We start from the raw sequence: 27,485 nt of genomic DNA, 5'->3' as shown, positions 1-27,485 counted from the left end.
CCTTCTTTTATTTCCTGCTTTTGCGGCATTCCCCTTTACCAGTGTTTTCTTTCTCCAGTGCTGATATTATGCTCATTTTCAGGTTCATAATTGTATTTAGAGGTTGTACCAGAATAGGTTTACGTGGTTTAATTTTCAAAAAACACCATATTTTTGTTGTACTGCACATTGCTGCAGCTCCTCTTTTCACCCTGTGTTGAGCTCTCTGTTTTAGCTACAGAGTGAGACATCTCACTTCTGTTCCATCTTTGTTGGGAGTCGCACATGCGCAGTAGCTAGGTAAGGACTACTACCCAGTCAGAAGCAGAGTATGAGGCCGCTAGCAGCTAGGCGAGCATTTTAACGTGTGTTACAAAGTGATGCACGTTCGTCACGGAAGTAAAGGCTGGACTACAATAGAGCTGTTTGGAGCGGTTTGTGAATAGTGTTTTTTGTTTGAGATGGTAAGTCCCTTTTGAGGTGGACTTTGGGCTTTTTCACTTTGTTAAACCTAGAGATGGCCCGATACCATTTTTTGCTTCCCGATACCGATTCTGATAACTGAACTTGCGTATCGGCCGATACCGAGTACCGATCCGATACCAGTGTGTCATATATTTGATTATGTTTTAACAAGTGTATACTACTATCCCTGTATGGATGTGATATTATTTCCATCGTTGTGGTCAGTCTGGCTCAGGATAAACTCTTTGTGAAACATGAACAAACACAAACAATGAACGCCCCAGAACTTTCTTTTATTCTGCAGTTTGACAGTCAGTTATAACGGAAAAAGAACATAAATAAACTACTTTAACGTAGATTTTCTTTAGGGCTTTATTTCGTGGTATCGGATCGGTGCATTAACTCCAGTACTTCCCGATACCAGCGTTTTAGGCAGTATCGGAGCTGATACCGATACTGGGATCGGTATCGGGACATCTCTAGTTAAACCTATAACGTGCACAAAAAAGATATATAACACAATAAAGGATATGATATGAGCACTTTAAGCTCAATTCCCCTGTTTTATCTTTAACCCACCCGTCCTTCCCATTTGGCTGTTGCTGCGTTACTTTGACAGTTTTCCAAGAGGAATAAAGTAGAGTTCCCTTGGTGGTAACATGACATGCACACTTACACCCCAGAGACATAGTTTATCAAATTTAAAAACTGTGATCCAGATCTTTTTGGATTACTGACAAGGTTATGGTGGATTTGGAACCACTCACATCTTCTGACATAAATAAACACACACTTACACGCATACACACAGAGTGAGTACGTGTGTTTTGGAAGTCAGCAAAGGACAAATGCATGTATCATACCTAGCAGGGTAGGTAGAGGGAGGGGGTGTACTCTTGTTCCTGTAAATAAAAGAGAGCTGTCTCATGATGTGTGAAAGAGAAGCTGCAATTTGTCCTCTTTCACCACCCCTATCTAAGATATCAAACGCACATGTACACACACGTACACACACGTAGACAATACACACCCCATAGAAATGAACAGTGCCCCAAAATGCACCAACAAGGCCTGAGAGTAGAATAGCACTCCAATATGCTCGTCCCATTTGTCTCAATTGGCCCGCTGTCTGCTCGGTCAGTCTTAGGGTCTCAATGGGAATACAGAATAGAGTGCAGCTTTTTACACTTGCTCAGCCTCACTGTACTCAGTATCTCTCTGACCTTTGTGGCCTTGCTGCATGGACTTGATACAACATATCATTCAGTACAATTCAACAACAGGCTTTTGCCATTCTCATCCACACTACCATTGAAACTAACCTCTCTGGATTTCTAGTACATTGACCCAGAACTGCTGGATTGATCCTGCGTTGAACAGGTTTTGTGTTTCTCTGAACCTTTTGTATGAGGTCAATGTCTCATATTTTAGGTCCATAAGCAAGTCAGGGTTTGAAAACTAAGGCCAACTATACAGATGCTGCAGTTTGGGTCCATTCAATTAGGGTCAGTTTAGTTCAGCTCAGTTCAAATCACTTTAGTTCAATTCAGTTCATTTCATTTCAAGAAGTCCCACAAGGCAATATTAGGAGGCAACCAGTGCAAGCATGCAACATGAAATACTCAATGATACTTGCAGTGCTAAATGAATTTATGTACTGTATAATTCAGTGTCTAATAATGATAATACAACTACTGGACATCTAGCCAGTATGTGTCATTCCCCCCTTAAATGATCTTGTATTCATAGTGGGCTCTGACTGGCTAAGTACAAAGCAGCCCATACTGGCCATTATCAATCCATTAATTGGAAAGCAGCCCATTGTAGTGAAGGGGCTGGGCAGTTATAGACAGACAGGAAGAGATGGAGGCTTAAGATCAGCCTGGACTCTAATTGGCAGGAAAGAGGCTTCTATGAAGTGGCGTAATGTGCTTTTTATTGGCTTGGGGGGGGGGGTAGGCGGTAGATGGATGTAGATCACATGCAACATGTTTTTTTCTTTTTGGTAAGAAATAACTACTGTTGTGAATACCATGCTACAGGATTTAGTGGTATATTTCCATTTAAGACACAATCAGAGTACAGTAGACCATTGCCATCAATGCTAAACACTACAGTGGGTAAACATTTTAAGACTATTTTATTTAATTTTTATATATATATATATATATATATATATACACACACAAAAATGTTCAATGCAGAAGGATATCATTATGATATTTGCTATATGTGCACAGGTGTGGAAAACAAAATTATATCTTATAACATCCTTTAATCCTGATCAGATTCAGTCCAACAGAGCTGAGTTGATTGAAAAGCATGTCCAAGGACGAGTCTCTGGTCATAAAAGTACAGAAGGGGAGCATCAATATAAAGACTTCCATCACCCCTTTTTGAGAAACTCAGAGGCTGTTATCATTTCAATGCCAAACGATTTCAAACATTTATTCTTCTCTTACTCTGTGGTCCGATTCTAGCCTTTGATATATTCTGTGGGTGTTTTCTTTTAATCTTGGCGAAGGCTGAGGTGGAATAGTGTGTTTAGGTAGAGATAAAGGTGTTGGCAAAAGCATGGAAGGTCAAAGTACTGAGGTGGCCTGTCTGACCTTCACACAGCGTTTTTTTCATACTGAGCCACCGCAGAGCACGGATGACATTGAAATACTCTATCGACTGTGAGTCAAGCTGTGCATGTGAAAAAGCCGGGCACACGGAGACATTACTCACTAAACATGACATTTTACTGCTATCAATTCAGGACAGAGAGTTGTGCACTACATAGGGTAATCATTTGTGTTACTGTGATGAATACACCTACAACAGTATGAAAGCTATTTTTCTTGAAGCCATTTGTTTCCACCCTCCCTACCTCTACCCAACAGGGACTTTGAAATATCCCTGTAATAATTTAAACAACATATAAACACATTAGTTTCTTTCTACCTGTGAGTTCTCTGTGCCTTACAGCACGTCTATACACCTTTATTTCTTATACATTCGTTGTTTCCATTATTAGGAAGGTTGACAGGCACTTCTGTAAATGCCAGAAATAAACTGGGATCTTTTGTGACCATTTAGATCAATTGACATGATTAAAAACGTACTTTGATATTATTAACAAGAAAGAGAGAGACAGTACTTTCCAGTGCCAATGTGATTGATCCAATCTGTAATGCACTGCTGCATACAGTGCTGAAGATTGAAGAGTGTTTGTGCAGTTTATACAGTATGGGCTTTGTACCAGCATTCTATTCTACTGCTGCATTTTGTCATACATGCCATACTGTTTCTTTGTTTGACTGTATATATAAGATTGTACTGCGTTAGTGTGTCTTTGTGTGACTGTATATAGTATGTAAGACTGTACTGCATTAGTGTGTTTGAGTATAAAAGTGCACAAGCATGTACAGTATGAGTTTTTTCTATCATTCCACATAGCATGAAGCCCCATATCTATATACTGTGTGTGTGTGTATATATACGTGTGTGTGTATGTGTGTGTATATATATATATATATATAGAGAGAGAGAGTCCAAGTCCCAAGTCTCTGAGCTAGAGTCCAAGTCAAGTCCCAAGTCCAAGTCTCTTGTGGTTATAATGAGTGTTGTATCGCCTGTAAGCATTGCAGCTAACGGGACGTAAATTATTACATAAACCTACTACCACAAGTTTGGCAAACAAACACTCATTCATCTTTTCATAACATTTAGCGAAATACAGTCGGAGTTAACCTGCTGTAGGTCGTGGCTAAAGCAAGAAGCAAGCTAATGTTAGATGGCCAATGCTGAGCTAATCATGTTTGCTAACCTATCGGTGCGTTTTTCAGGCGCCTGATAAAATGAGATGTGGTTGAGCCAGAATCCTTTATCTTGATACCACATATTTTGCATTTAGCTCTTCTTTTGTCTGGGCCTTGTTGTCTGAAGTTTTTAAAGCCAAAGCTTCTGATGAAGGCACAGCAGCTGCCTGTGCGGTTGACATGTTCAATGTCCTCTCTCACGTGTGGTCGCGCGCAGCAGATACATTACGTATTCCGTGTTACTTAGGTAGGTTATAGGTTACGCAGGGAGAGGAATAACATTCGGCTCATCTGACGTTTTCCTGAAAATAAGAGTTCCACACTTCAAGTTAGTTAAGTCTGAAGTCTTTTGAGGACGAGTTTTGAGTCAAGTCTGAAGTCACTGTGTGTGCGACTTAAGTGTGACTCGAGCCCAAGTCTCAAACTTGAGCCCCCATCTCTGGTTCAATACAGCCCCAGCTCCTCATGAACACTTTTCAGTTTCTCGAGAAAAACGAAGTGTTGAGGTTTAGAGGGTCAATGGTTTCTCACAGAAATGTTGTGAAAGGAACTCACAAATTTCATTTTAATTCCTGTACAAATAGTGCTGTAATTTGGTTATGAGATGTTTAGCTGACACATTTTCTATGCTCATCAAGACCTAGCAGTTATTGATTATGTCTGCCAGATTTGATGTTCAGCTCTGCGGTTTACTCTTGAAAGGCTAATTAGCCTGCTTTATTTGATTAATGAAATGCTCAAACCTAAACAATATAGAGCCAACATCCACAGTATTTTATTTGCCCCTACTCTGTGCTCTAGCTCATATTTTTCTGCATAATTTATCATACAGTATGTCACTGGGAGATCTTGTTTCAAAGCTCACACTCATTCCTGTAGAGCCCACTACATACTTTTTTTTTTCTTTTTCTCTCTTCTCCACAGACGGACAATTTCCCCACTGAGCCTAATTATATGGGTAGCAGACAACAGTTTGTTCAAAGGTAAGAGTTGGGATCTATACCAGTCACTACATCTCAGACCTTATCTTTTCTTTTCTCCAATAGCCGCAACACAGTACTACAGCAACAGTAACTAAGCTGACAATTAATTGTACAGTGTCATAGCAGGGAGAGGAAGGCCATGCACATTTAGTTAGGTTTAAAAATGGTCACTAAAAGTATTCTCTATAATACATCAAATATAATCACACACAAGATGCTCTGTTTTATTGTTTCATCTGTAGCTTACTTTAGCGGATACTACTGCTGGTACAGTATGTTTTAGAAGCATTTTATTACATCCTAAATCCTGTTATTATATTTTTGCTTGTTCTACTTAAGCATTCAGGATTGCTCATCAATGTTTTATGATCGCTTTAAACTTTCTATAAGGGTTAAAAAAAAAAAAAATCCTTGACTAATTCTAATCCAAACACTGTGTACTAACACTCTTTTCTTTTTTTAATGTATGTGTCTAGTAGTTCAACATTCAAAGACCCAGAGCGAGCCAGCCTCAGAGACAGTGGCCATGGTGACAGTGACCAGGCTGACAGCGACCAGGACACCAACAAAGGCTCTTGCTGTGATATGTCTGCAAAAGAAGCCCTAAAGTTGAAGGCTACAGGCGTGAAACCACCACCTTTGGAGCAAGGTAAGCCCTCATTCACAAATTTGACTGCATGAGAAATGAAAGATGCCGCTCAATCCTGACACACTTGAACCAAATGACTATCAATCCAGGATCTGGGTTATTTGTATTAACACTTGAGCTACTGACTTGCCTGTAACACTCACAATCTGAATTTATACTTGGCTACTTTATTCTTGCCTACTTTGTTCTCTGCACTTTTCTCATTTTTTGTGTGTGTGTGTGTCTGTGTGTGTATTTGAGGGTGTGAGTGAGTGTGCATTCTATACACGTCCTCAGTTTATCAAAGCAGACAAGCCCATTATGTTTTTATAAGCCCAACTACTTCAGCCTCTCCATTTAGTCCCCCTTCCCTGAGCACCCATCTCTGAAACTTTGATAATGGAACATGGAAAATGACTTAGTGAGCGCTAGAAGATGTAGCTTCGTAGTGTGGTGATTAAATATGAATAATTGTTATAAGCGCTGTGGGTCGGGCAGATTACACATGACATGTGTAGAACAATAACTCCCCAGATATGAGTTGTTGCAGCTGTCCCCACCCCAGCCACCTCACATGATAAGTGCAGGGTTAGGGGAGGCAAGAAAGCCAACATTATACTGTACATGAGGTATAGAAAGAAGTAATCGGACAGGAGGTGGTATGGTACATTTTTCACTGCAGCTTCATCCACTCATGTACCTCAGTGTAGGCCATTACCTGCTTGGCAAAACAGAAATCCTCACAGAAATACAAATTCACTGAAGTCTCAACACCAAGAAGTATGTATCTCACTGAATGGATCCAGAAGTACAGTGTGACATACTAAACATGGATTTTGTGTAATGGTGCTATTAATCCAGGGAACAGAAGGGCTGTTTTACTCTTCGCGGAAGGACAATGACAATTTGTGCACAAACACTCTGTGCTGCAATATGCATGTCTGAGTAGATAGCATTTCCTCTCCCCCTTTCTATTGGTTTTTAAAATGAAAAAAGCCACACACGTTGGCAAGAAAAATTGGCCAATTAAATAACTCCATATGTTTCTCATTTTGAAAATGTTCCTATTTAATTGTCCATGAGGGACTAAAAGTATCACACGAAACACAAGACAACCAAGCTGTGTGTTGGGCAGCAGTCAGTCAGTAAAAACTGTCCCAATACAACATTGTTGGTGGATGTGTACTTCTACTGCAGTGCCAACCACAACCTGTTCATCGACCTTAATGTTGTCTGTGTCTTCGATCAGTATCATTTTGATGGTCTCAAACAAGAGATTGTCGCATCCATACACAGCCCGTTGGTGCTGGAAATTCAGGCTGCAACTTGCCTTTGCCTGTTTCTCACACTCTGCTGTATTTTCATCTCTGCTCCATGACTTTTGTTCCACTTCTCCACCTCTCCTTGTTCGGGGAAATCGATTGATGTGAGATTAAACAGTTAACTGGCTGAAGCTGGCTGTGTTTAGCCAATGACATGCAGGCTTAGCTAAGCTGTGGGGGAGGGCAGGGGCAGGAGGTCAAAGCATGGTGCAAGCGCAATGATGAGTGAGGGGTGGTGAACATTGCTCTGACAGTGTTCGACTTCATCTTTATTAAGTTGCAAAGAAACCAGTTGAATGTTTCAAAGCAGAAAGTTATGCCTCACTTTGAGTGAATATTTACATGAGAAACCAATATTATGATGTGATCTTCTGCCTCTCAAATTACAATTTCATCTGCTTCGAAAGGTCTGTTTGTATGTTTTATGTCCTGCTGTTTAAGATAAATCGCAAGATGGTCACCTTGTGTCTGGTGAGCTCAAGACTAGTCCCATCTGCTACTTTGTCTTCAACAAAACAGCTCATGTACAGGTAATTTATTATAGTAATTTCATGGCTAATTAATGAGGCTTAGTAAAAGAGAAATAGAGAATCGGGGAAACTGAATCATGAGCTATTAAAGGAAATATGCTGTATTGTGCTGCTCTGCTTTCAGATACTGACATTTGTGGTTTTAATAAAGCTCCCTGCGTGCACACGCATGAACTGTACACATGAAAGCACACAGGTATGTCTGTTATCAGATCGGGGGAAAAAAGGAAACGGGAGCTTGTCATTGGTCACTGTCCCTGGGTTTGTTTTTTCTGCAGGCTTATTTTCTTCACATCTCAGCACTTAGCATCTACTTCATAGGTCTCTCTCTGTTCCCCCCATCCTTTCCTCCTTTATCCCATCCTAAGTCCTCTGTTGCTCTCCGAGCATAGCCCTCCCAATTACTCTCTGTAGCTCTCTCTGCTTGCCTGCCAAAACTCTGCGGCTCAGTATAACAGAACTACAATTGCACAAAGCATGTAGTTCAAGTCCCAATCAATCCCTTAACCGGTTCTAGTTCTTAGCCCTTATGGTCACTAGCTTACAGTGTACACACAATTGTGTACCTTTCTCATTTTTTTAGTTTTTTACTTTGCCAACCCTTCTTACTTCTACTTATATCCCCCTCAGTCCCTTTATTTATGCTCTCCTGTGGTAATTGACATTGGTAGAACGAACATACAACTCCCCCGTTTCCAGAGATGGGAACTAACAAAGTACAAATACTTCGTTACTGTACTCTGCTTTACTATTTATTTTTTGCCGACTTTTTACTTTTACTCCTTACATTTTTAACACAAATATCGGTACTTTCTACTCCTTACAAAATTGGCTCGTTACTTTAGTTTCAAATAATTTCAGTGGAGTTACCGTTATTATTTTTCGTGTCATCAATACCGAATTCAATCTAATTGGATGGGAATATACGTTGCAGTTGACGCACCACTACAAGACGACTCGACAGATTTGGCAGCATTCATTCGCGGCAAATCATTGCGGCTTGATGGCGATAACGTTAGCACATAGTAGTATGGACGGCGACATGATTGAAAATGAAGAAAACGGAGATCCCAGAGATTCGGCAGACAAGCAGCAAGACATTCCCAATCATCCTTGGCCTTATCTGAGAGAGATGTTTGAGATCGTAGGCATCAAGAATGACTCCTGGGCGAATGTGCTGCAAATTGTGCCAACCGAAACACCACGAACTGCTGGCTTTCAAGAATTCGCCATCGAATTTGAAAAAACACATAGAAGTAAATGCATATTTTTGTTGTTATCAAAAGCATTCAGTAACTTTATTAAGTTTACGTTAATGGTCAATTGTTCTCCTGGAATCTTATTGACCTGGAGTCCCAGTCTCTGTCACAATAATTATACTGTATATGTGATATTTTAGGCCTATTGGCAGACATCCATTTAAAATGTAGGCAATGGCATATAAAGAGCCTTTTTTCCATGTCCACTGAAGTTTCTCAGCTTGTACTCTAGTAACATTTGTGTGGTCCAGGTAGCTTTGCATAAAAAATGGTTGTCATTCGCAAGGCTACTTTTACTTTTATACTTGAAGTACATTTCCAAGCCTGTACTTTGTTACTTTTACTTGAGTAAAGAAGTTAAATCAGTACTTCTACTTTTACCAGTAGTATTTTTTTAACACAAGTATCTGAACTTCTACTTGAGTACGGGAAGTGAGTACTTTTTCCATCTCAGCCCGTTTCTATGCGTAGTTCATCTTCTCTGACGTTCAGTACGTTTTCCTTCCAGACAACATAATCTGGACATTGTCACACTAGGGATCAGTCTCAAATTGATTAATTAGCCCGGCAAAATTGGTAGCAATGTATTAATTAAGCTTAAGCATATCAAATGCATTTTTTTTGCCAGTTTTAAACGGCGATTAATTGATGCTCCAGCGCGCCTGCAGCAGACGTTAATATGGGCTTCTCTGGCTCTGGCGGAGTGGCTGGCAGCACATCGCTCGCCTCTGTGGCGATGACTGCTATAGTCGCAATCATGAACAGACAGGCAGCAGTGGTGTAGGGAGATGTTACCCGCTGATAGGACTGTCCGAGAAAATTGAGAGAGAGAGGGATGATGGAAGAGGAGGAGGAAGAGCGTGGTGGGACACTGTTTGACAGGGATACTGTTTGACTGTACCAGCTGACCTGTCCTCATTAGCTGTGATTGGAGTGTGATAAGCAAGCCGCCTGCCTTTTTTTTTAAAAGGGAGGCATGAGTGGGAAAGAGGAGGGAGGTGGGAGGAGAATGTGATACTACAAGCACAGTGTGGATACGGTGAAGAAGGCATGAGATGTGTTCCTATGGCAGCGCAGTAGAAGACAATGAAATTGACTTTTCCCCTATATTTGTGTCAGGGTGAAAGACAGCCCCTCCCCCACATCAACTCTCAGTTTGTGAATAGCTTAAATAAGGGAAGTGAAATGCTTTGTCAATTGCTCTCACACATGCAAACTCTTGGAACACTCTACACCCAAACAATGATGTACATGCACACAGAGACATACTGTATATACTGTACACAAATAATAGATGATGTTGTATATTTACAGTTTTTCTTGATTGCTTTGACACAGCAGTCAACTCAAACTCCACATTTTTCAAAATAGTTAACACACAGGCCGAAACAGTGGCACTCATGGTCAAAATGACACATTTGTTTGCAAAAGGCTCTAACCGTGCCAAAACATTTAAAATATGCAACAAAAGAACATTTTGCCTTCAAACAACACAACTTGCAAACAAGTGTATGAGCTCTTCCAATCAACCATTACACAGTGGACAACAAAATACTAAATACAGCACTCAGTGTGAATCAGTGCACCTATTACTGGACGTAGCTTTCATGCCAGGGACATTTGTTGACGTAAGTGTGCCTTATTGCAAAGAATTGAATCCAGAATCAGAAATGCTTTGATGCAAATTTTATTGATTCCACTGATCCTTATTTTGAAACTATGGCTGAAAACTGAAATACTGTAAATATTACACAAAATACATGTAAACCAAAATAAAATCTATTAGAGTATAAGAAATTAAGAAAATAAAAATAAAATCTATTACAGTAAAGTATAAACATCTATTACTGTAGAGTATAAGAAATGGCCTCTATTGAAACTCAGTCTCTTCTGTCTTAGACCTTCCATGTTGGCAAAGAACAACACAGACGCTGCACCTTTAAGGCCTGCAGACTGATTGCTAATTGAAGATTTGTGTGAAGGAGCGTCAAACCGGTGCTTCAGTGATTTCATACTTATGTAGGTAGTTTCTAATAGTACTGTAATTGTTTTTCACCAAACCCTATATTTATATGAAACCTGTCTTCTCTTAATTAATTAATGGCCCGATGATGTCAGTGAGCAACTTATACTCATGAACTTGGATGCATGCATGTACATTTTTTTATGGAGGATATCTTAAAATGTAAATGATGTTGGTAAGTTAATGTGTCATTGACTTTTGTTGCACAATGTGGACCTTTATGTTTTTAATGTGGCCCTTGCAGACTCATAACGTATTTTCATACAATCTCAAAAGCCTAAAAATAACTGAAGTCCTAGTCTCTATATGAATCTTTCAGTTAAAGCTAAGTTGTATGTAATAGGATTCTGCCAGTGCAGGTTTTTTTTTGGTTAATCCTTCATTGGCATTTCTTTCTGCAGCCTATATGTTGACATTTTTGCTATTAAGTATTATACAATACTGTCATCCTTAATCCCACAAGAACGTGTCATGTCAAATATGGAAGTCCCGTTGACATAACAATATCACAGTATATCTTACTGTAAGTTTTTCATATGCCTCTGGGAACAACAAGCACCCATGAGAGCCCAGTTATTCCTTTAGATATAAGGCTACTTTCACCACTATTATTATTCTCATCAGTAGCATGTTTCAATTATATACAGCAGCCAAAACAATAAGCACAACATATCTTTTAAATAGCAATTTCATGTAATGTATTTTACATCATTGTTGGCATTGTGTCACTTCCAAGCAAGAAGAGGTCTTGTCTTTACATTTATTTGTCTGTAAAATCATGAGAAAATAAAATATTTATATGTTGTTTTGTTTAATAATAGGTTTTCTCTACAAGTCCACACTGAGACCAAGCAAATAAAATATTCAGACTTTAATCTATCTTAAATATTCACCCATCTTCCCTTGTGGCAGTCTTAATCTTAAGACTCTAGCATTACTGTACTTTTCCAAAGGGTTTTAAGTCCCCATAATCACAGTCTTTCTTTTTTTTCTTTTTATTCCCAGCAATTAATTTTAAATCATAAGTGAACCTTTGATTAAAAAAAAATGCAATTCCAAGATTAATTGACTGGTCAGAAGTCAGATCAAATGCCCTTTTCACACTTGCAGCCATGGCAACCGCTATCCTGCTCACTTTGGCCTTCAATAAACCTTTATCTGACTGTTGGAAAAGGGCAATCTATTCGACATCCTTCATATTTCATGGACAGATAAATGCAGACACAATTTTATAGGGTGGGTAGATGTGTTCTAGATGAGACTCTTAGAATTTAAATAATTCTAAATTTGTATTCAAAATGTATCACGATCAGCCTGTTATGAGTTCAATGTTTACATGCATGACATTTTTGTTACAAATAGTGCATTTAGGCCAGTCGAGTAAATATATTTTACACTTCTGTTTGCAATTGATAATGGCTTTATATGTCATTTGGTGATATTTATATTTATAATGTAATTTATAATATGAAGTGCTTTTGTTATGGCTGACGAAGTGTACCTTTTATAGGCAAAACTGAGACAAGACAATTTAGTTTATTATTAGTCCATAAAAGATGTATTCGTATTTAAGTCACTCACAAGTCACACATTGAAGTCACAGTTGAAGTTGTTTCAGAGCGTTCTAAAAATGTTTGAAACATCAGTTATAACAGTGATGGCTGTTGTAATTGTAGCTGATGGTTTATTACAATCCAATGGATAAGCTTATATCTTTTGTTGTTTTAAATATATAATTTTTTTTGTGGGTTTCCTTTAAGGGATAAATTATTGTATAGTGTATCATGTACAGTTTTTATTTGAAGCACGAAAAGGACAGAGACAGGCAGAGAGAAAAAAAGAGAAACGCACAGTTCAGACACAGTTGAACCTCAAAAACAAATGAAAAAAGCGACACAAAAATCTGCCTGCTGAAAGACGGGCTGCTTGAAATCTCACAGTCTTACAATTTTCCATTGGGCATCAGATCCAAAGTGGACATGTGATGGAGACACAGCCAGCAATTTGACTCAATACTGAAACTGACTTTTAGACATTTCTTTATCAGATGAAAACTTAAAAAAAATGGTTACTGCAGTTATAGTCAATATCGACGAGGTTTCATTCACGGGATAGTTCTGGTGCCGCCGGAGATTCTGCTGGATGTCCCTCACCTTCAGCTTTCTTTGTGTTGGCATTCTAAACTCCGGACGATTCGGGAAACATCCTCCAAGCTAGAACCGAAAATCTAATTTTTATATATATTATTTTTTTTTTTCCAAATTCCAATCTTTCTTTACCATGAATTGATTATTCTTAGCTGTGACATTTGTATATACGCGTGTTATTATGATGTATGCTATTCATACATGCATGTGGCCGTTGGCCGTGTTATCAAGAGGCTATGTTGCCCTATTGCATAAATAACTTTCAGTCCTTAGTAAATGTATATATCATTGGTGACACGAACAAATATAACACAATAATTTCTCATTGATGTATTTTCTCCATAAATAAGTACAGCAAGAACTTAGTTTTTCAAAGTTAAAAGCAGAGGCTGTTCTATTTATTATATAACGCCCCCTATTAGCAAGTTAGGGGGATAAACTAACGTCTCCCTCAGGGAGTACTCTCCAGTGCAGAGAGGGCATTGTTAATGTGCGATTCTTCACATGATGTTGAAGTCATTGTTCTGCAGGTTAATGCACAAACATCTGCCCAGAAAGAGGCTTCATTTGAGAGCATTGTAATTAGTTGGTTTACAAACATTACTCGAAACAGGTAGCATATGGAGAAGCCAGGGTTTCATGTGATGCTATCACATCTGTCTGTTTAAACATGATTAATTGAGGCCATCAGAGTGTGTTTACAACCGTTATTCCAGTGGAGACATGTACGTGCATCATTCCAGTGAACTCGCTCACAACAGCATGTCAGGACTTAATGTGTTACAGAGGCCCTCTTTGCCACCCTCATCATTATTAAAAATAAATTTGATATTTGTTAGCTTCTCTTTATGAGGTGTCTGTCGTGTTTTAATATCAAACCTTAAAGAAATGCTATAAAGTCTGTAGCATAACCTTGGGCAGTAGATTAGAAAAACAAGCAACATTTAAAAACAGCCGCCAGATGCTCATGTTTCTTCTTACGATTTGTGTGGGCCATTGGACAGAGCGGATTTGTCTCTGAGCCTTTCATCTTTTCCTGCTCCTCATCTTCTCAGCTCTCCGTGGCCTGTCCCTGGCTGGGCTGATAGCCTGATTCATGGCAACATCACCAGCTACTTTCCTGGTGTGGAAAATGAGAACCATCAGCAATCTGGACCTCTCCAGGATACATCAATCAAAGTCAAATACGATTTGTGAGTGTGTGCGCCCACACATGTGCCAGCCTGCGTGTTCACCCCATTCTTAGCGGATATGGCGGTATCGCACAGCAGTGAGGCGATTTGCAGCTAAGCTAGTGGAATCCTGTGGAAAGCCTAAAATCTTGTGGGGTGAAGGGAGGGGAAATATCACAGTCTTAGGATTTCTTCTCTCATTATGGAAGATTTATAGGGATTAGTCTATTTTCTTTAATACACGAAGTTTTATTAAATTCCATTGTTATGATTGTGGTTCATGAAGGGTACTGTCCATTCTTGTGTCCTTTCTCTTATGCTTAGTGTGTGTGATATTGGGCTGGACTGGCTGTGGGGTGTGATTTCCACCTCTAAACCTCAGCCCGCCTGCATGGCGGCTCACCCCATGATCCTCATTCAGCCAGTGAAGCCCATCTCAAGCACTGTGGCACCACAGCGTTGGAGAGGATTGATGAATATCTCAGACTCTTACCACTTGGGCTATAAATCTCTGGCATTATCCCTTCACCCTGGTAGCTGCAGTGAATAATTATGGCATGTTTATGGAAGCAACGGGTACAAAATATGTATTATTTCACTCTGGGTATCATTACAACCTGTCATCATACCATGATTGGACTTATCATCTTAAAAAAAAACTGGGTTAGATCTCGTTGAGAGTGCGTTCATTTCCTGCACATTCCGATGCTTATGGCTGACCAGCCCTCACTCCAAACACCGCTCTGTAATGAGAACATTACAGGGTATTAATCCAAGTGTGTGTTCACTCATATTAGACATTGAAAAAACACACCCGTTAAATTCTATGGGAATGTTATTCAAGGCCCATTAAAAAAATGTAGGCGTATGTGAGTATGAGGATTAGTCCAGAGACTTGGAGATTAAAAGGTAATCACTCTTCAACCATATTGTTAAAGTTTCATCCACTGTTGGGTCCAGTAAACCCTCAGTGAAATTATTATTCTTTTTTTGTCTTTTTTGTCAGTCTCTTGAAAACAGATTTTACATGTGCAGCATTAAACACGTTTTCATGCTGAGCTGTAGATCAAGCAGGAGATGCTTTTTGTCATTGTTCTTGTCAGAAGCCTCACCTGCAGATGAATTTGAATGTGTTTGCTTTAATGCCTTATTTGGGTGTAATGAAATTCAGTAAGTGAGGCTAGGCAGTTTGATGAGTTCTCATGTTTACAGTTTATACATGCACACAGACTTGCTTGCTGTAAACACACTAGTATCCTGCATTATCGATTAAGTTCACTGCAAAAAAAAGTTACCTTGCCGAACTTGCTCTACTACACACATGTAAAATATATTCCCCAAAGCAACAGCAAGATAGAAAATCCAGTGTATTTATCAGCCCTATCATCACAAAAGACATGTTTCTGCTCCCAGTTGTTCTTTTTGTAATCACATGAACAACAACCTTGTAGATGTGGCGTCTGTGCTATAAATGAATTTAATTAACAGTGTGTGGCTGAGCCCCATGGCAGTGCAGCCTACTTTTTTTTTTCTTTTTCTTTTTTCCAGGCATGAACCTCTCATTGAAAACCTTAGTTAAATTTGTGATTACAGCAGACACAATTAGGCCGTTATCATAACTTTTGATGCTAAGATATTCTAAGATAGAAGCTCTGGCACTGGATTCAGAGTGTGGAGTTTTTCAGCTTATGGGTGGTACTAAGTTTTACTGAAAACAACAAACTCAGAATCCGTGTTGTGCAGCCTCGTGGTTGTGTCTTTGTGTCGGTTACATACACAGACTGACTGACATAAATAACTCCTGTGCACGATCCAAGACTGATTGGATGGGCTTTAGAACAGGCTGCTGCTGTACATTTGCACTCTCCTTGTGTACATTTCTTTGCTGCATCAAGTAAATCCTGGTGGTTTTGTGCTGTGAAATGACCAACTTTCTATTGGTTAAATGAAGGAGCACTCATAATACAAGTTAGTCTGTTGTCACAGTCACAGCACCACTCTAAAAGTATGTGTGACAGAGCAGCAGAAGAGCTGTTCCAGTGTCTGCTCTCAGTGGGTGAAACATGTTGTCCAGCACAGCAGTAGGGAGGATACTACGGAGTAGATTATAATGATACAGAGCATCGTCACTTCCTGGACCAGAGCCACTCCGCGGCCATCTGTCCTCTGTTCATGGACAGCCGGGCGCATGTGCGTGTACGTGTGCGTGCGTGCGTGTACGTGTGCATGTGTTGGATGTAATTCTAGACATTAACCACATTCTTGCACATATGCTTTTATAGCCTGTTTTACTTCTACCTGTAATTTTTCAGTCATATACATCATCATTCCTAACTCTCAGCACCAATTTACGTGCCTTGACAATGTCATTGGTACCAAATTTGATGATTATTTAAGCAATTTTTCAAGTACAAATACCAAACCGTTACTGCCGTTACTGACGAGTTGCAACATTTAAATTAGAATACATTTGTTGGTTAATTGGTATTTGTCCTTGTTTGCAATATTTTATTGGCAAAAGATTAGTTGATTAATGGTGAATAAAAAAAATGAGCTCACAGTATTGTAACAGTCAAAGCAGTTGGGCCATCTGTAGTTTTTGTCTCTTGAGTTGGATCTCTTTCAGACCACAATAAACTAATCTGCCAAGAGTCATAAAATAAATGAAACATTAGAAAGACTTCAGATAATCACATGCAGTGGTGGAATGTAACTAAGTACATTTACTCAAGTAATGTATTTCAGCTACTTGCACTTCACTTGAGTCTTTTCTTTTCATGCCACTTTCTGCTTCTACTCCACTACATTAATCTGACAGTTTAGTTACTTTACACATTAAGTATTTTGCACACAAAACACATGTAGTTTATAAAACGTTTATACAATGTTTTATTATAAATTAAACTACCCAACAACATTTAGACCTATAAGTCCAGTTAAACTTATCGTTTCCAATTTCTAAAATGTGAAGATTTTTCTGCATTGAGTACATTTACTTTTAATACATTAAGTACATTTTCCTGATGATACTTACATACTTTATTTAAGTAACATTTTCAATGCAGGACTTTTACTTGTAACAGAGTATTTTTACAGTCTGGTATTAGCACTATTACTTGAGTAAAGGATCTGCATTTTTCTTCCACCACTGAACACATGTAACAGTTTAGAGTTTAGTTTGTATGTTTTCGAGGGTTGAAATAAAGATTAAAGCTCTGTGAATTGTACTTCTTTACAGTATTTGTACATGTTCTTGTTTGCAGTCAAAAGCTGTGGAAGTGGAACTGGTGATTTTCATGCAGTGCCACAACAAGTATTCTCCATGCCTTCTCTGGCTGGGGTGCATTTTGTATTTTTTATGGGCTGAGGGTTATTTCATGCTTCTATACACTATGAACCACCCAGACCTCTCAGGTGGTGTGGGACAGGCCTGCTTGCTGTCCCCAGAGTCTGAACTAAACGGGGGGAAGCAGCGTTCAGTTTTTATGCTCCACATATCTGGAACAAACTCCGAGAAAACTACAGGTCCGCCGCAACTCTAGTTGCCATTCTTTAAATAATTGTTAATTTCTTATACTGCACTGTCAATTTTATTCTCGTCTTTTATCTAGTGGTATTTTTGAACAGATAACAGACATATTTCTGAGAATTTCTCCAACGTGGGTGTGTCATAGATTTTATGACAAAATCTAAAGGAAAACAGTTGGAACTGTTTAGGATTTTGCAAAGTTTGCCTGATTAAACTAAGCCTTATAGCGACGGCTATATTGTAGGTAAAGAGAAGTACTTCCACCCTTGTTATGGGTAACAAGAGTACAAAGTCACATGTTCCTGCGGGACCCATGGTGGATGAGATGGTAAAGAAATATGGTCCTGCCTGTTTTTTTATTTTTATTTCTTAATTGTTTTTAACTGTTCTTTAATGTTTTATGTAAAGCACTTTGAAATGCCCTGTTGCTGAAATGTGCTATACAAATACAGCTGCCTTGCCTTGCCTTCTCTCTCACCTATTTAGGTTATAATATCAAATCAAACACCTTCAACATTAGACTTTATTAGACAGATGGAGGGACTTTCTAACAATGATGTATTACATATGACAAATTCACACCTGTAGGCTGTTCTCACAAGTAGAGGACTTGATTATCTAATCAGCTGGTAACAATATTGTGGGAGGTGAAATCACACAACTTTGTCTGATCTCACCAAACACATTTCACTGCTTGCTTAATGGATTATTGGACTCTTGTCGTGTGTGTGTGTGTGTGTGTGTGTGTGTGTGTGTGTGTGTGTGTATAAATGTTACTGCCATGTTTCAATACTGGAACAGTTACTTTAAATTAACAAACTGGTTGGCGCATTTTTCATATTTTGTGTACCATTCTCTACCTTCTGTGTTCAGTACAAGTGGAAACTTTGCTACTGACAATGTATAATTTACAAACGTAGAGAATGGAAACATGGAATCTGTAAGCGTGCAGTTATACAGTATATATTTTTGTATCGGTTTGTTGGGACAGCCACAATAAGCTGATTCTTTCTAATTATTTTCTTGAGGTTTGGATTACTCAATGCTGTGGTTTGACAGTTGTTGTGCCCAGTAGGCCTGTCACGATAACAAATTTTGCTGGACAATAAATTGTCCCAGAAATTATTGCGATAAATGACAATATTGTCATTGAGAGACCGGAGACCATTTTCATCTAATATAATGATAATGGCATAATAATGCAGGTACACCTTTTCAAAGATCAATACATTTTTATTTCTAAAGAATATTTAACACTGGAACTGGAAGACATTTTAAATATCCACAATAAATGAACAAAACAACCAAAAACAATAAATAAAATGGACTCTCAGTCTCTGTTAACAAAAAATGCACTGGAATAAAAACCAAACACAATCAAAACGTTAATGTTACCTGAAAACAGCGTGTAGTTTTTTTTAGCATCTCACATCACACTTTCAGTCATTATGACCACTACTACGGTCAGAAAAATTGTGCCAAAATATGAACAATAACGTCGCTGTTGAAACCATCCAGCAAATAAACGGTACCCTAGGGTGCGGTTACCTGAAACCGGTGATTTAATGTCACCGCTCATTTTACACACAGTTTAACAACAAAACAAAACGCTGAGTGAACATTACTACGTTTTTCATGTTGGTTTTGAGCGGTATGCACACCCACTAACCTGGAAAACTGTTTTAAAACAGTAACTTTAGCGTGTCGGAGGAATACAGTGTTCTCCTGCAACGGCAGTCGGAGGCAGAGGGACCGTCACCGCAGTGTTCGCTAACGTTAGCTTCTTGTCTCATCTGGGGTCTGATAAACAGTAAATTCATCAACTTCAGTGTCCACAATGCAAATTTCCAATAAACTGTAGTAGTCATATTTCACGGGACCCGTGTGAGTGCGGATTTCATGTCGCGGCTTTCGTCGCTGTTGGTCACTTTGCCTTAGATTGAGTGACAAGTGTACTCGTCCTGTTGTTTATTTGGTTGCCATGACTTGCGAGTGATGACGTCCTGTCCATGTTCCAGTTGCTCACCCTAAAGGGAAGAGAGAGCGCATGACAGTTCGCTTGAGTTCAGTAGAGCAGACGGCTCTGCAGAGTCATGTAGTTACGACTTTATGACTTTTCTTAAACAACTGAAGGAGCGACGGTGCGCGGTGTACATAGGGGAAACCCTGTTGTGCGTCTACCCTATTTCTGATACCATGTCGGCAGAGGAAAACAAACAAGCATGCAAATGGTAATTATCGTGGCCGGAAAATGTATCAAGCTCATTTTTATTTATCATGCGTTTAATTAATTTATTGACTATCGCGACAGGCCTAGTGCCCAGTAATGCTATAGTGGATGCAGCAACATTATTAATTAAAGCTGCAAGCAGCGTTGGACGGGCCCTCGCTCCTGTGCGTGTCAGTGTTACTGGCGGACGCCGCTCTTTGCTCTCGCCACTCAGACACTGCAAATCGTCACCAATGAAAAGGGAATTCCCTGCTGAGTTCAATGATACCTCTGATGATACACAAGACTCTATGTCATACAGTTCATTAGCTGTGAAAGGGGGCGTGGCTTAAACATAGGGGGCGGGTCAAACCATCACCAATCAAAAAGGAACTCTCTGCTGAGTTCAATGATACCTCACACAAGACTCTACCTTAAACGGTTCAGAAGCCATTAAATGGGGCGTGGTCTGAGTACATGGGCGTGGTTAAAGTATAGGGGGCAGCTCAGTATCACATGTAGACCACACATAAGTTTCCTGTAAATCGGATGATGTTTGTCATATAAGGCGGATTTCCTGTTGCCAGCGGGGGGTGCTATGACCAAAAGTCAATTTTGGCCTGTAGATGTCCTCAGGCCTGGACCCTTGTCAAACCTGAGAAATTTCAGGCAGATATGACAACGTACACTAAAGTTAAAACAACTTCTTCATTCATCGATAAATGCTCAAAATGGCCGCCACGCTCACACGGTTTGACAAAATATTTTTCATTTATTAACTTTTCATCTTTAAGGGATTTAGATGACACAGACCGAATTTGAAGTCCATCGGATGAAATCTCTAGGAGGAGTTCGTTAAATTATAGCACCTTGACTTTTAGGCCTACTTCCTGTTGCCACTATGGGGCGCTATGACTTTGAGTAAATATCGGCCTTTATATGTCCTCAGGGTTGGACTCTTATGAATCCTGAAAAGTTTCGAGCCAATTGGACAATGTACACTCAACGCACAAAATGGCTGCCCCGCCACGGCCATGCCATATGATGAAAAGTTTTTCTTTTAATCTTTAGTCTTAATCTTTCTTTGTCATCTTTAACGTCTTAAGATGGCACAGACCAAATTTGAAGTTGAGCGGATGAAATCTCTAGGAGGAGTTTGTTAAAGTACGCCAAATTTCGAACTTTCAATTCAAAATGGCAGACTTCCTGTTGGGTTTAGGCTTGACATGCTACATATGTGTACCAAGTTTCGTTAATCTACGTTTAACGTACTGCAGGGGCTCAATTCTTTTAATATTGTAGGGGGCTCTAGCGAGCCATTTTTGTGCGCCTATTCCCGAAACCCTTAAAATACGTACATTTTCACCAGAATTGATGCAACCGCCAATTTTGGTGAGTTTTTGAGTATGTTAAGCCCCTCAAAAAGGCGATTCATTTGCCGGAAGAAAGGAAAGGAAGAATTCCTTCAGTTTCAATAGGGCCTTCGCCGCTGTCGGTGCTCGGGCCCTAATTACAAAAACTCCAGGTGGAAGACTGTTTGAAATAGGGGGATTTGTTCAGCTTTGATTATGTGAAAGTAGAATGCCTGGTAAAAGTTTCTCTAAACACTGAATTCAGCACAACTTCCACTGACTCGTAAGATACAAGCGAAGGACCGCTTTGTCCCGCCTGTTTCCTTTGCTGATGTGAGTGAATATTTGTGGTGCCCTGGGGCATTGTTTCCCCATGTTACACTGCATCAGGAACCAGAGAGATAAATGGGCCTGGCCTGTCCAAGGCATCAGGACTTCTTCTCTGCTCAACCATAACTAGTAATGTCCTTTCATCCACTGCCTGCAGTGCTATAGATAATGGAGTATTTGAAGAAGAGGAAATAAAACCAACAGAGGAGATGTGGTTTATGCGATTGCAGTGGATAGGGGGATCACAAATGTCAGAAAAGAAGACAGATTTGATATCTGAAAGGGTATTAAGGGGAATAGTAGTAGGGCTTACACATGCATTAAATAAATAAACTCAAATAAGTGAATTGAAAGAATAAAAATCGAAAGAAAAAAGCCAGACTGCGACCAAATGGTTTGCGACTATTTTTTGAGACAGTGCGCATACTTTTTACAACTACTCGCACATGAGCGACTGGGTGGGTAACATCATCCACACTCGTGTGTCTCGCTTTCGCGGTGTCACACTCATCGTACGTAAAAGTCAGCCATGGTGAAAGATGCACATGCTGTTGCACGACGCTGTTGTCACTGTGTTTGGAAATTGTGTTGTTTAAGTCCAGAATTCAGTTATGAGTGGTGATCTCATAGAGCTGCAGTGTTGTTTGCTAAAGAGTGTACGTTGGCGAGGTAAATGCTGCGTAGGGATAGCCGATAACGAGTTAGCCTTAGCTTAAAGGGGTGATAGAATGCAAAACCGATTTTACCTTGTCATAGTTGAATAACGACAGTTCGGTGGGTAAATAATAAGTAAAACATACATAGAACCTCAAAATCCCATTGACACCTCTTTCCTCTGCAAATCTTACAACTTTGAACTTTTGAAACTGCCTCTGGAAACGGGCAAATCTCAACGAAGCTCATAGTTGACGTCAACTATGTGGCTGTACCTAATTTGCTCTGGTCTCTATCTTTGTCACACTCCAACATTTACATAGGCTACACCACTGATCTGAGATCAGGTAGTCTTCTGAATAGGTTGCGCAGATCTCAGAAATTGTATACATTGTTCGTCTGCTACTTTATCACTAAATTCACTTCTGAGACTTTTTTATGTGAGAAATCAACTATATAGAGGTCAAACATGGGCCGTAAATTGATGGCTAATTGCAAATTTTGTCCGACTGTGTGTCAGCGGCCGGTGCTGCCTGGGTTGCTGCTTCGCCGCCCGGCCTGTCCTCCTTCACAGACCCCGGCCCGCTGTGAGCTAGATGGAGCTCTGTCACGGCCGGCAGCCCGTGGTGCTCCATACCCGTGCAAAGTCACCGTTTATGCGTTACTGGACTACCAAACGCTGCTGCCCTGACAGAGCTCCAGGGCCTGCAGTAGCTGCTCTCCCTCCCCTCTTCCTGCTAAATGGCCGGTGTGTGTGTGAGTGAGAACGCGGTCAGCGAGCTTGTTACGCCCGCAATCTCTTACCACAGATTCCAGTTAATCTTATAATGGATATGTGTGTTGAGTTATTTAAACAAACAATCGGGGAAATAAACTGTTTATTTTAGGGGGGAATACACTTCAAGACGTGACATGACCTGTCCTCTGGAGGACATATCCACACCACCACCGCTCTGTGGATTGTTATTGGGATGATTATTACAGAAGCCTGTCTGAATACACTCACTGGACGTCAGCTAGCAGCTAACGGCTAACGGCTATCAGCTAGCAGGGCAAGCTAGCTACCGGCAGGATCGATACAAGGACCAGGGTAGGTGAAATTAAACAATGTCTGAGTTGAAAACGCATCTTGTTGACACGTAAGGGCCCTGTTCATGTGGCACAGACATATTCATTGCATTTTGTGTCTGTTAAGAGGCACAAAGGCACTCTAAAACTTGCCCCGACCACTGCCGTTTTAGCTCAGGGGACGCTTGTAGTACGTAGCTGCAGCTTCTCCGTGTTACCTGCACTGATTCGGGTCGGGGTTTTTTCTATCGAAATTACTCGCGTAGCTATAGCGATCAAGATTAATGTAAAAATTGGCCGGAATTCTCCTTTAAGGGCCCATAGAATAGCACTCGGGCCATTTTCAGCCCAATCAATGTTACATACCCTATTAGGAGACCTTAAGGAACAGTGTGAAATACCCTATATAATCATTATATCACCCCTTTAACGTGGGGCCGGGTATGTAGCCCTCGCCAGTGTTGTAGTACTCAGTCTAAAATTGGCCACATTTTTACTCAGTGTTGTCTCGGTTTTAGACAAAAAGGACAGCATTTTATTTCAACACCACAGCTGCAGGGATATCACTTAATTCCCTGTGCAATCACTGATTTATTTGCATTTTTACATCAATGCTAATGTTAGCTGTGACATTTGCCACCCGCCGTGATACAGTGCAATACGTAGAGATGTGACAGCAGAGACTGCAGACCACTTCTATGACAAAAAAACAACACCACATATAGGCTGCTTTGCCTGGCCATTAGCAAAAGGCACGTTACTTTATTTTTGAGTTTGAATACGCAGTTGCTGATCAAATATATAACGATTTACTTCGTCAAAACAAATAGTGCTTGTGTGTTTTGAGTTTTATGAGCTCCTCTGTCTCTAGCTCACTCATCACTCAATCTTTTCCACACTAGGTGTTGGATACTCCCCTTTCCTTGGAAGTTGAATCACCTTAGATATGATTACTATTTTAGTTTTAACAAAAAAAAAAGAGAGGGAGGGACAGTAATAATACTTTGTTTAAATTTCTGAATGCATTTGTTAAGGACCATTCAATTAAAATGTGACTGTGAACTAAAATAAAACAGCACATTTTAGTTCCTGTATTCATAGGTATTGCATTGGCATTATAAAGCATGTATCAGTTATATACAGTGGGGCAAAAAAGTATTTAGTCAGCCACCAATTGTGCAAGCTCTTACACTTAAAAAGATGAGAGAGGCCTGTAATTTTCTTCATAGGTACACTTCAACTATGAGAGACAAATTGAGAAAAACAAATCCAGAAAATCACATTGTAGGATTTTTAATGAATTTATTTGCAAATTATGGTGGGAAATAAGTATTTGGTCAATAACAAAAGTACATCTCAATACTTTGTTATATACCCTTTGTTGGCAATGACAGAGGTCTTCACAAGGTTTTCACACACTGTTGCTGGTATTTTGGCCCATTCCTCCATGCAGATCTCCTCTAGAGCAGTGATGTTTTGGGGCTGTCGCTGGGAAACACGGACTTTCAACTCCCTCCAAAGATTTTCTATGGTGTTGAGATGTGGAGACTGGCTAGGCCATTCCAGGACCTTGAAATGCTTCTTACGAAGCCACTCCTTCGTTGCCCAGGTGGTGTGTTTGGGATCATTGTCATGCTGAAAGACCCAGCCACGTTTCATCTTCAATGCCCTTGCTGCTGGAAGGAGGTTTTCTCTCAAAATCTCACGATACATGGCCCCATTCATTCTTTCCTTTACACTAATCAGTCGTGCTGGTCCCTTTGCAGAAAAACAGCCCCAAAGCATGATGTTTCCACCCCTATGCTTCACAGTAGGTATGGTGTTCTTTGGATGCAACTCAGCATTCTTTCCCCTCCAAACACGACGAGTTGAGTTTTTACCAAAAAGTTCTATTTTGTTTCATCTGACCATATGACATTCTCCCAATCCTCTTCTGGATCATCCAAATGCTCTCTAGCAAACTCCAGACTGGCCTGGACATGTACTGGCTTAAGCAGGGGGACACGTCTGGCACTGCAGGATTTGAGTCCCTGGCGGCGTAGTGTGTTACTGATGGTAGCCTTTGTTACTTTGGTCCCAGCTCTCTGCAGGTCATTCACTAGGTCCCCCTGTGTGGTTCTGGGATTTTTGCTCACCGTTCTTGTGATCATTTTGACCCCACGGGGTGAGATCTTGCATGGAGCCCCAGATCGAGGGAGATTATTAGTGGTCTTGTATGTCTTCCATTTTCTTATAATTGCTCCCACAGTTGATTTCTTCACACCAAGCTGCTTACCTATTGCAGATTCAGTCTTCCCAGCCTGGTGCAGGTCTACAATTTTGTTTCTGGTGTCCTTTGACAGCTCTTTGGTCTTGGCCATAGTGGAGTTTGGAGTGTGACTGTTTGAGGTTGTGGACAGGTGTCTTTTATACTGATAACAAGTTCAAACAGGTGCCATTAATACAGGTAACAAGTGGAGGACAGAGGAGCCTCTTAAAGAAGAAGTTACAGGTCTGTGAGAGCCAGAAATCTTGCTTGTTTTTAGGTGACCAAATACTTATTTTCCCGAGGAATTTGCAAATAAATTCATTAAAAATCCTACAATGTGATTTTCTGGATTTTTTTTTCTCATTTTGTCTCTCATAGTTGAAGTGTACCTATGATGACAATTACAGGCCTCTCTCATCTTTTTAAGTGGGCGAACTTGCACAATTGGTGGCTGACTAAATACTTTTTTGCCCCACTGTAGTTAAAATAAGGAAAATGTGAAAAATTGCGTTGTGGGTCGATATAAGGCTTGCGCCCCTAAATATTCTGCCTGTGTCCCTACAATTTTCAGTTATGGGCTACAGTGCTTCTAGTAAAAAAAAAATAGTCTGGAGCCCTGGGGCCACAATAGAGGAAGGAAGAAACATGGCAACCAGTTAATGAGTGATACGATAATGAGAAGAAAGAGCTCATCATAGATGGATGGATGGATGGATGAAGAGAGGCGGGACAGCAGGCAGGCTCCATGGGAGCTTGGCTTAAGTAGCATGGTGCCTGGCTTCCTGCACTTAGTAAGCCACCAGTTCAAATTCAAACGAAAAACCTGTCAACGTGAACACATACCCTAGTAAGACATGCCTGAACCCAGTCACATGTACACACACTCGCCACAGTGTGGGCAAGTATGTCCCCGTCATCAGGCCGACCCCTGCAACTGTAATAAATATGCATTGAAGCATTTGCACCATTAATAGCGCTTTGTGGTATCTGTGTGGATTGCAATTAAAGCTAGCTGTATGAATTCATCAAATATTTCTGTTACACATGTGGCACTGTATCATAACTTTCTCACAGTGATGGAGATTGAGAGAGAGAGAGAATGTGTGCATGTGTGTGTCTTGGCCAGTGCATGCAAGGATGGCGACTGGGAGTGTTTTTCTCAGATAACCTCAGTGTGTTACTTTTTGATCCTGCTAAATTAAGATAAGGGGCTTGGTTAATTAAACTGTCACATGGCAATACCTTGAGGAATTGCGAGGCCAACACAGCTTTAATTGGGTGGCTGCTATTGTCCCTGCTCTACCTCCCTTCCCTGGGAATCAGCCCCATAGAGGGGGAAAAACACCCTTTTGGCTACTGTCAAAGGATGGAAGAGATGAAGGAGTGATGAGCTAGAACATTTAAATGAAAAGGGGTATGGCAAAGACAGTGTGATTTGATCTAAATGTGTAAAAAGCTATGGGCCCGCTCAACCTAAATATAATTTAACCCACTAAATACATGATATACCGAACACGTGATGCTTACAATGGCTCCATGACAGGCTGAGAACCAGGTTAGACTTAAGATGAGGAGCTTTAATTGCTGCTTCACTAGGCATGCATGAGAGTTTTGTGTACATTGCAGTAATCTCTGCGGTGCATTAGTTGCAAGGCAGGTCTCAAAAGCCCCACGGACAATGTCAGCAAGCTTAAGATGCATCTTTAATTACCAGCAGCCAATTAACAACTGACCTCAACATCTCACCTCAAACCACAACAAAGATCTATTATGGAGATTTCGAA

The 27,485-nt window shown here is 40.2% G+C and overlaps 1 protein-coding gene across 2 annotated transcripts in view; it reads left to right on the top strand.

Moving 5' to 3' along the window:
* Positions 1 to 27,485, top strand: part of pcdh17 (protocadherin 17) — a 70,733-nt gene that overhangs the window by 22,373 nt on the left and 20,875 nt on the right. Inside the window, exons 3-4 of one of the 2 annotated variants that reach the window (XM_078246515.1) lie at positions 5,172 to 5,230; positions 5,710 to 5,879. In XM_078246515.1, coding sequence (XP_078102641.1) covers positions 5,172 to 5,230; positions 5,710 to 5,879 — 229 coding nt within the window. Of the gene's footprint in view, positions 1 to 5,171; positions 5,231 to 5,706; positions 5,880 to 27,485 lie in introns of both variants that reach the window. The other variant, XM_078246505.1, reaches the window with a different exon arrangement.

This window comes from Sander vitreus, chromosome 1 (genome assembly GCF_031162955.1).
Source record: "Sander vitreus isolate 19-12246 chromosome 1, sanVit1, whole genome shotgun sequence".
Lineage (NCBI taxonomy): Eukaryota > Metazoa > Chordata > Actinopteri > Perciformes > Percidae > Sander > Sander vitreus.
Note: the sequence above shows the minus strand (reverse complement) of the source record. Positions and strands in the feature narration are given on the sequence as shown.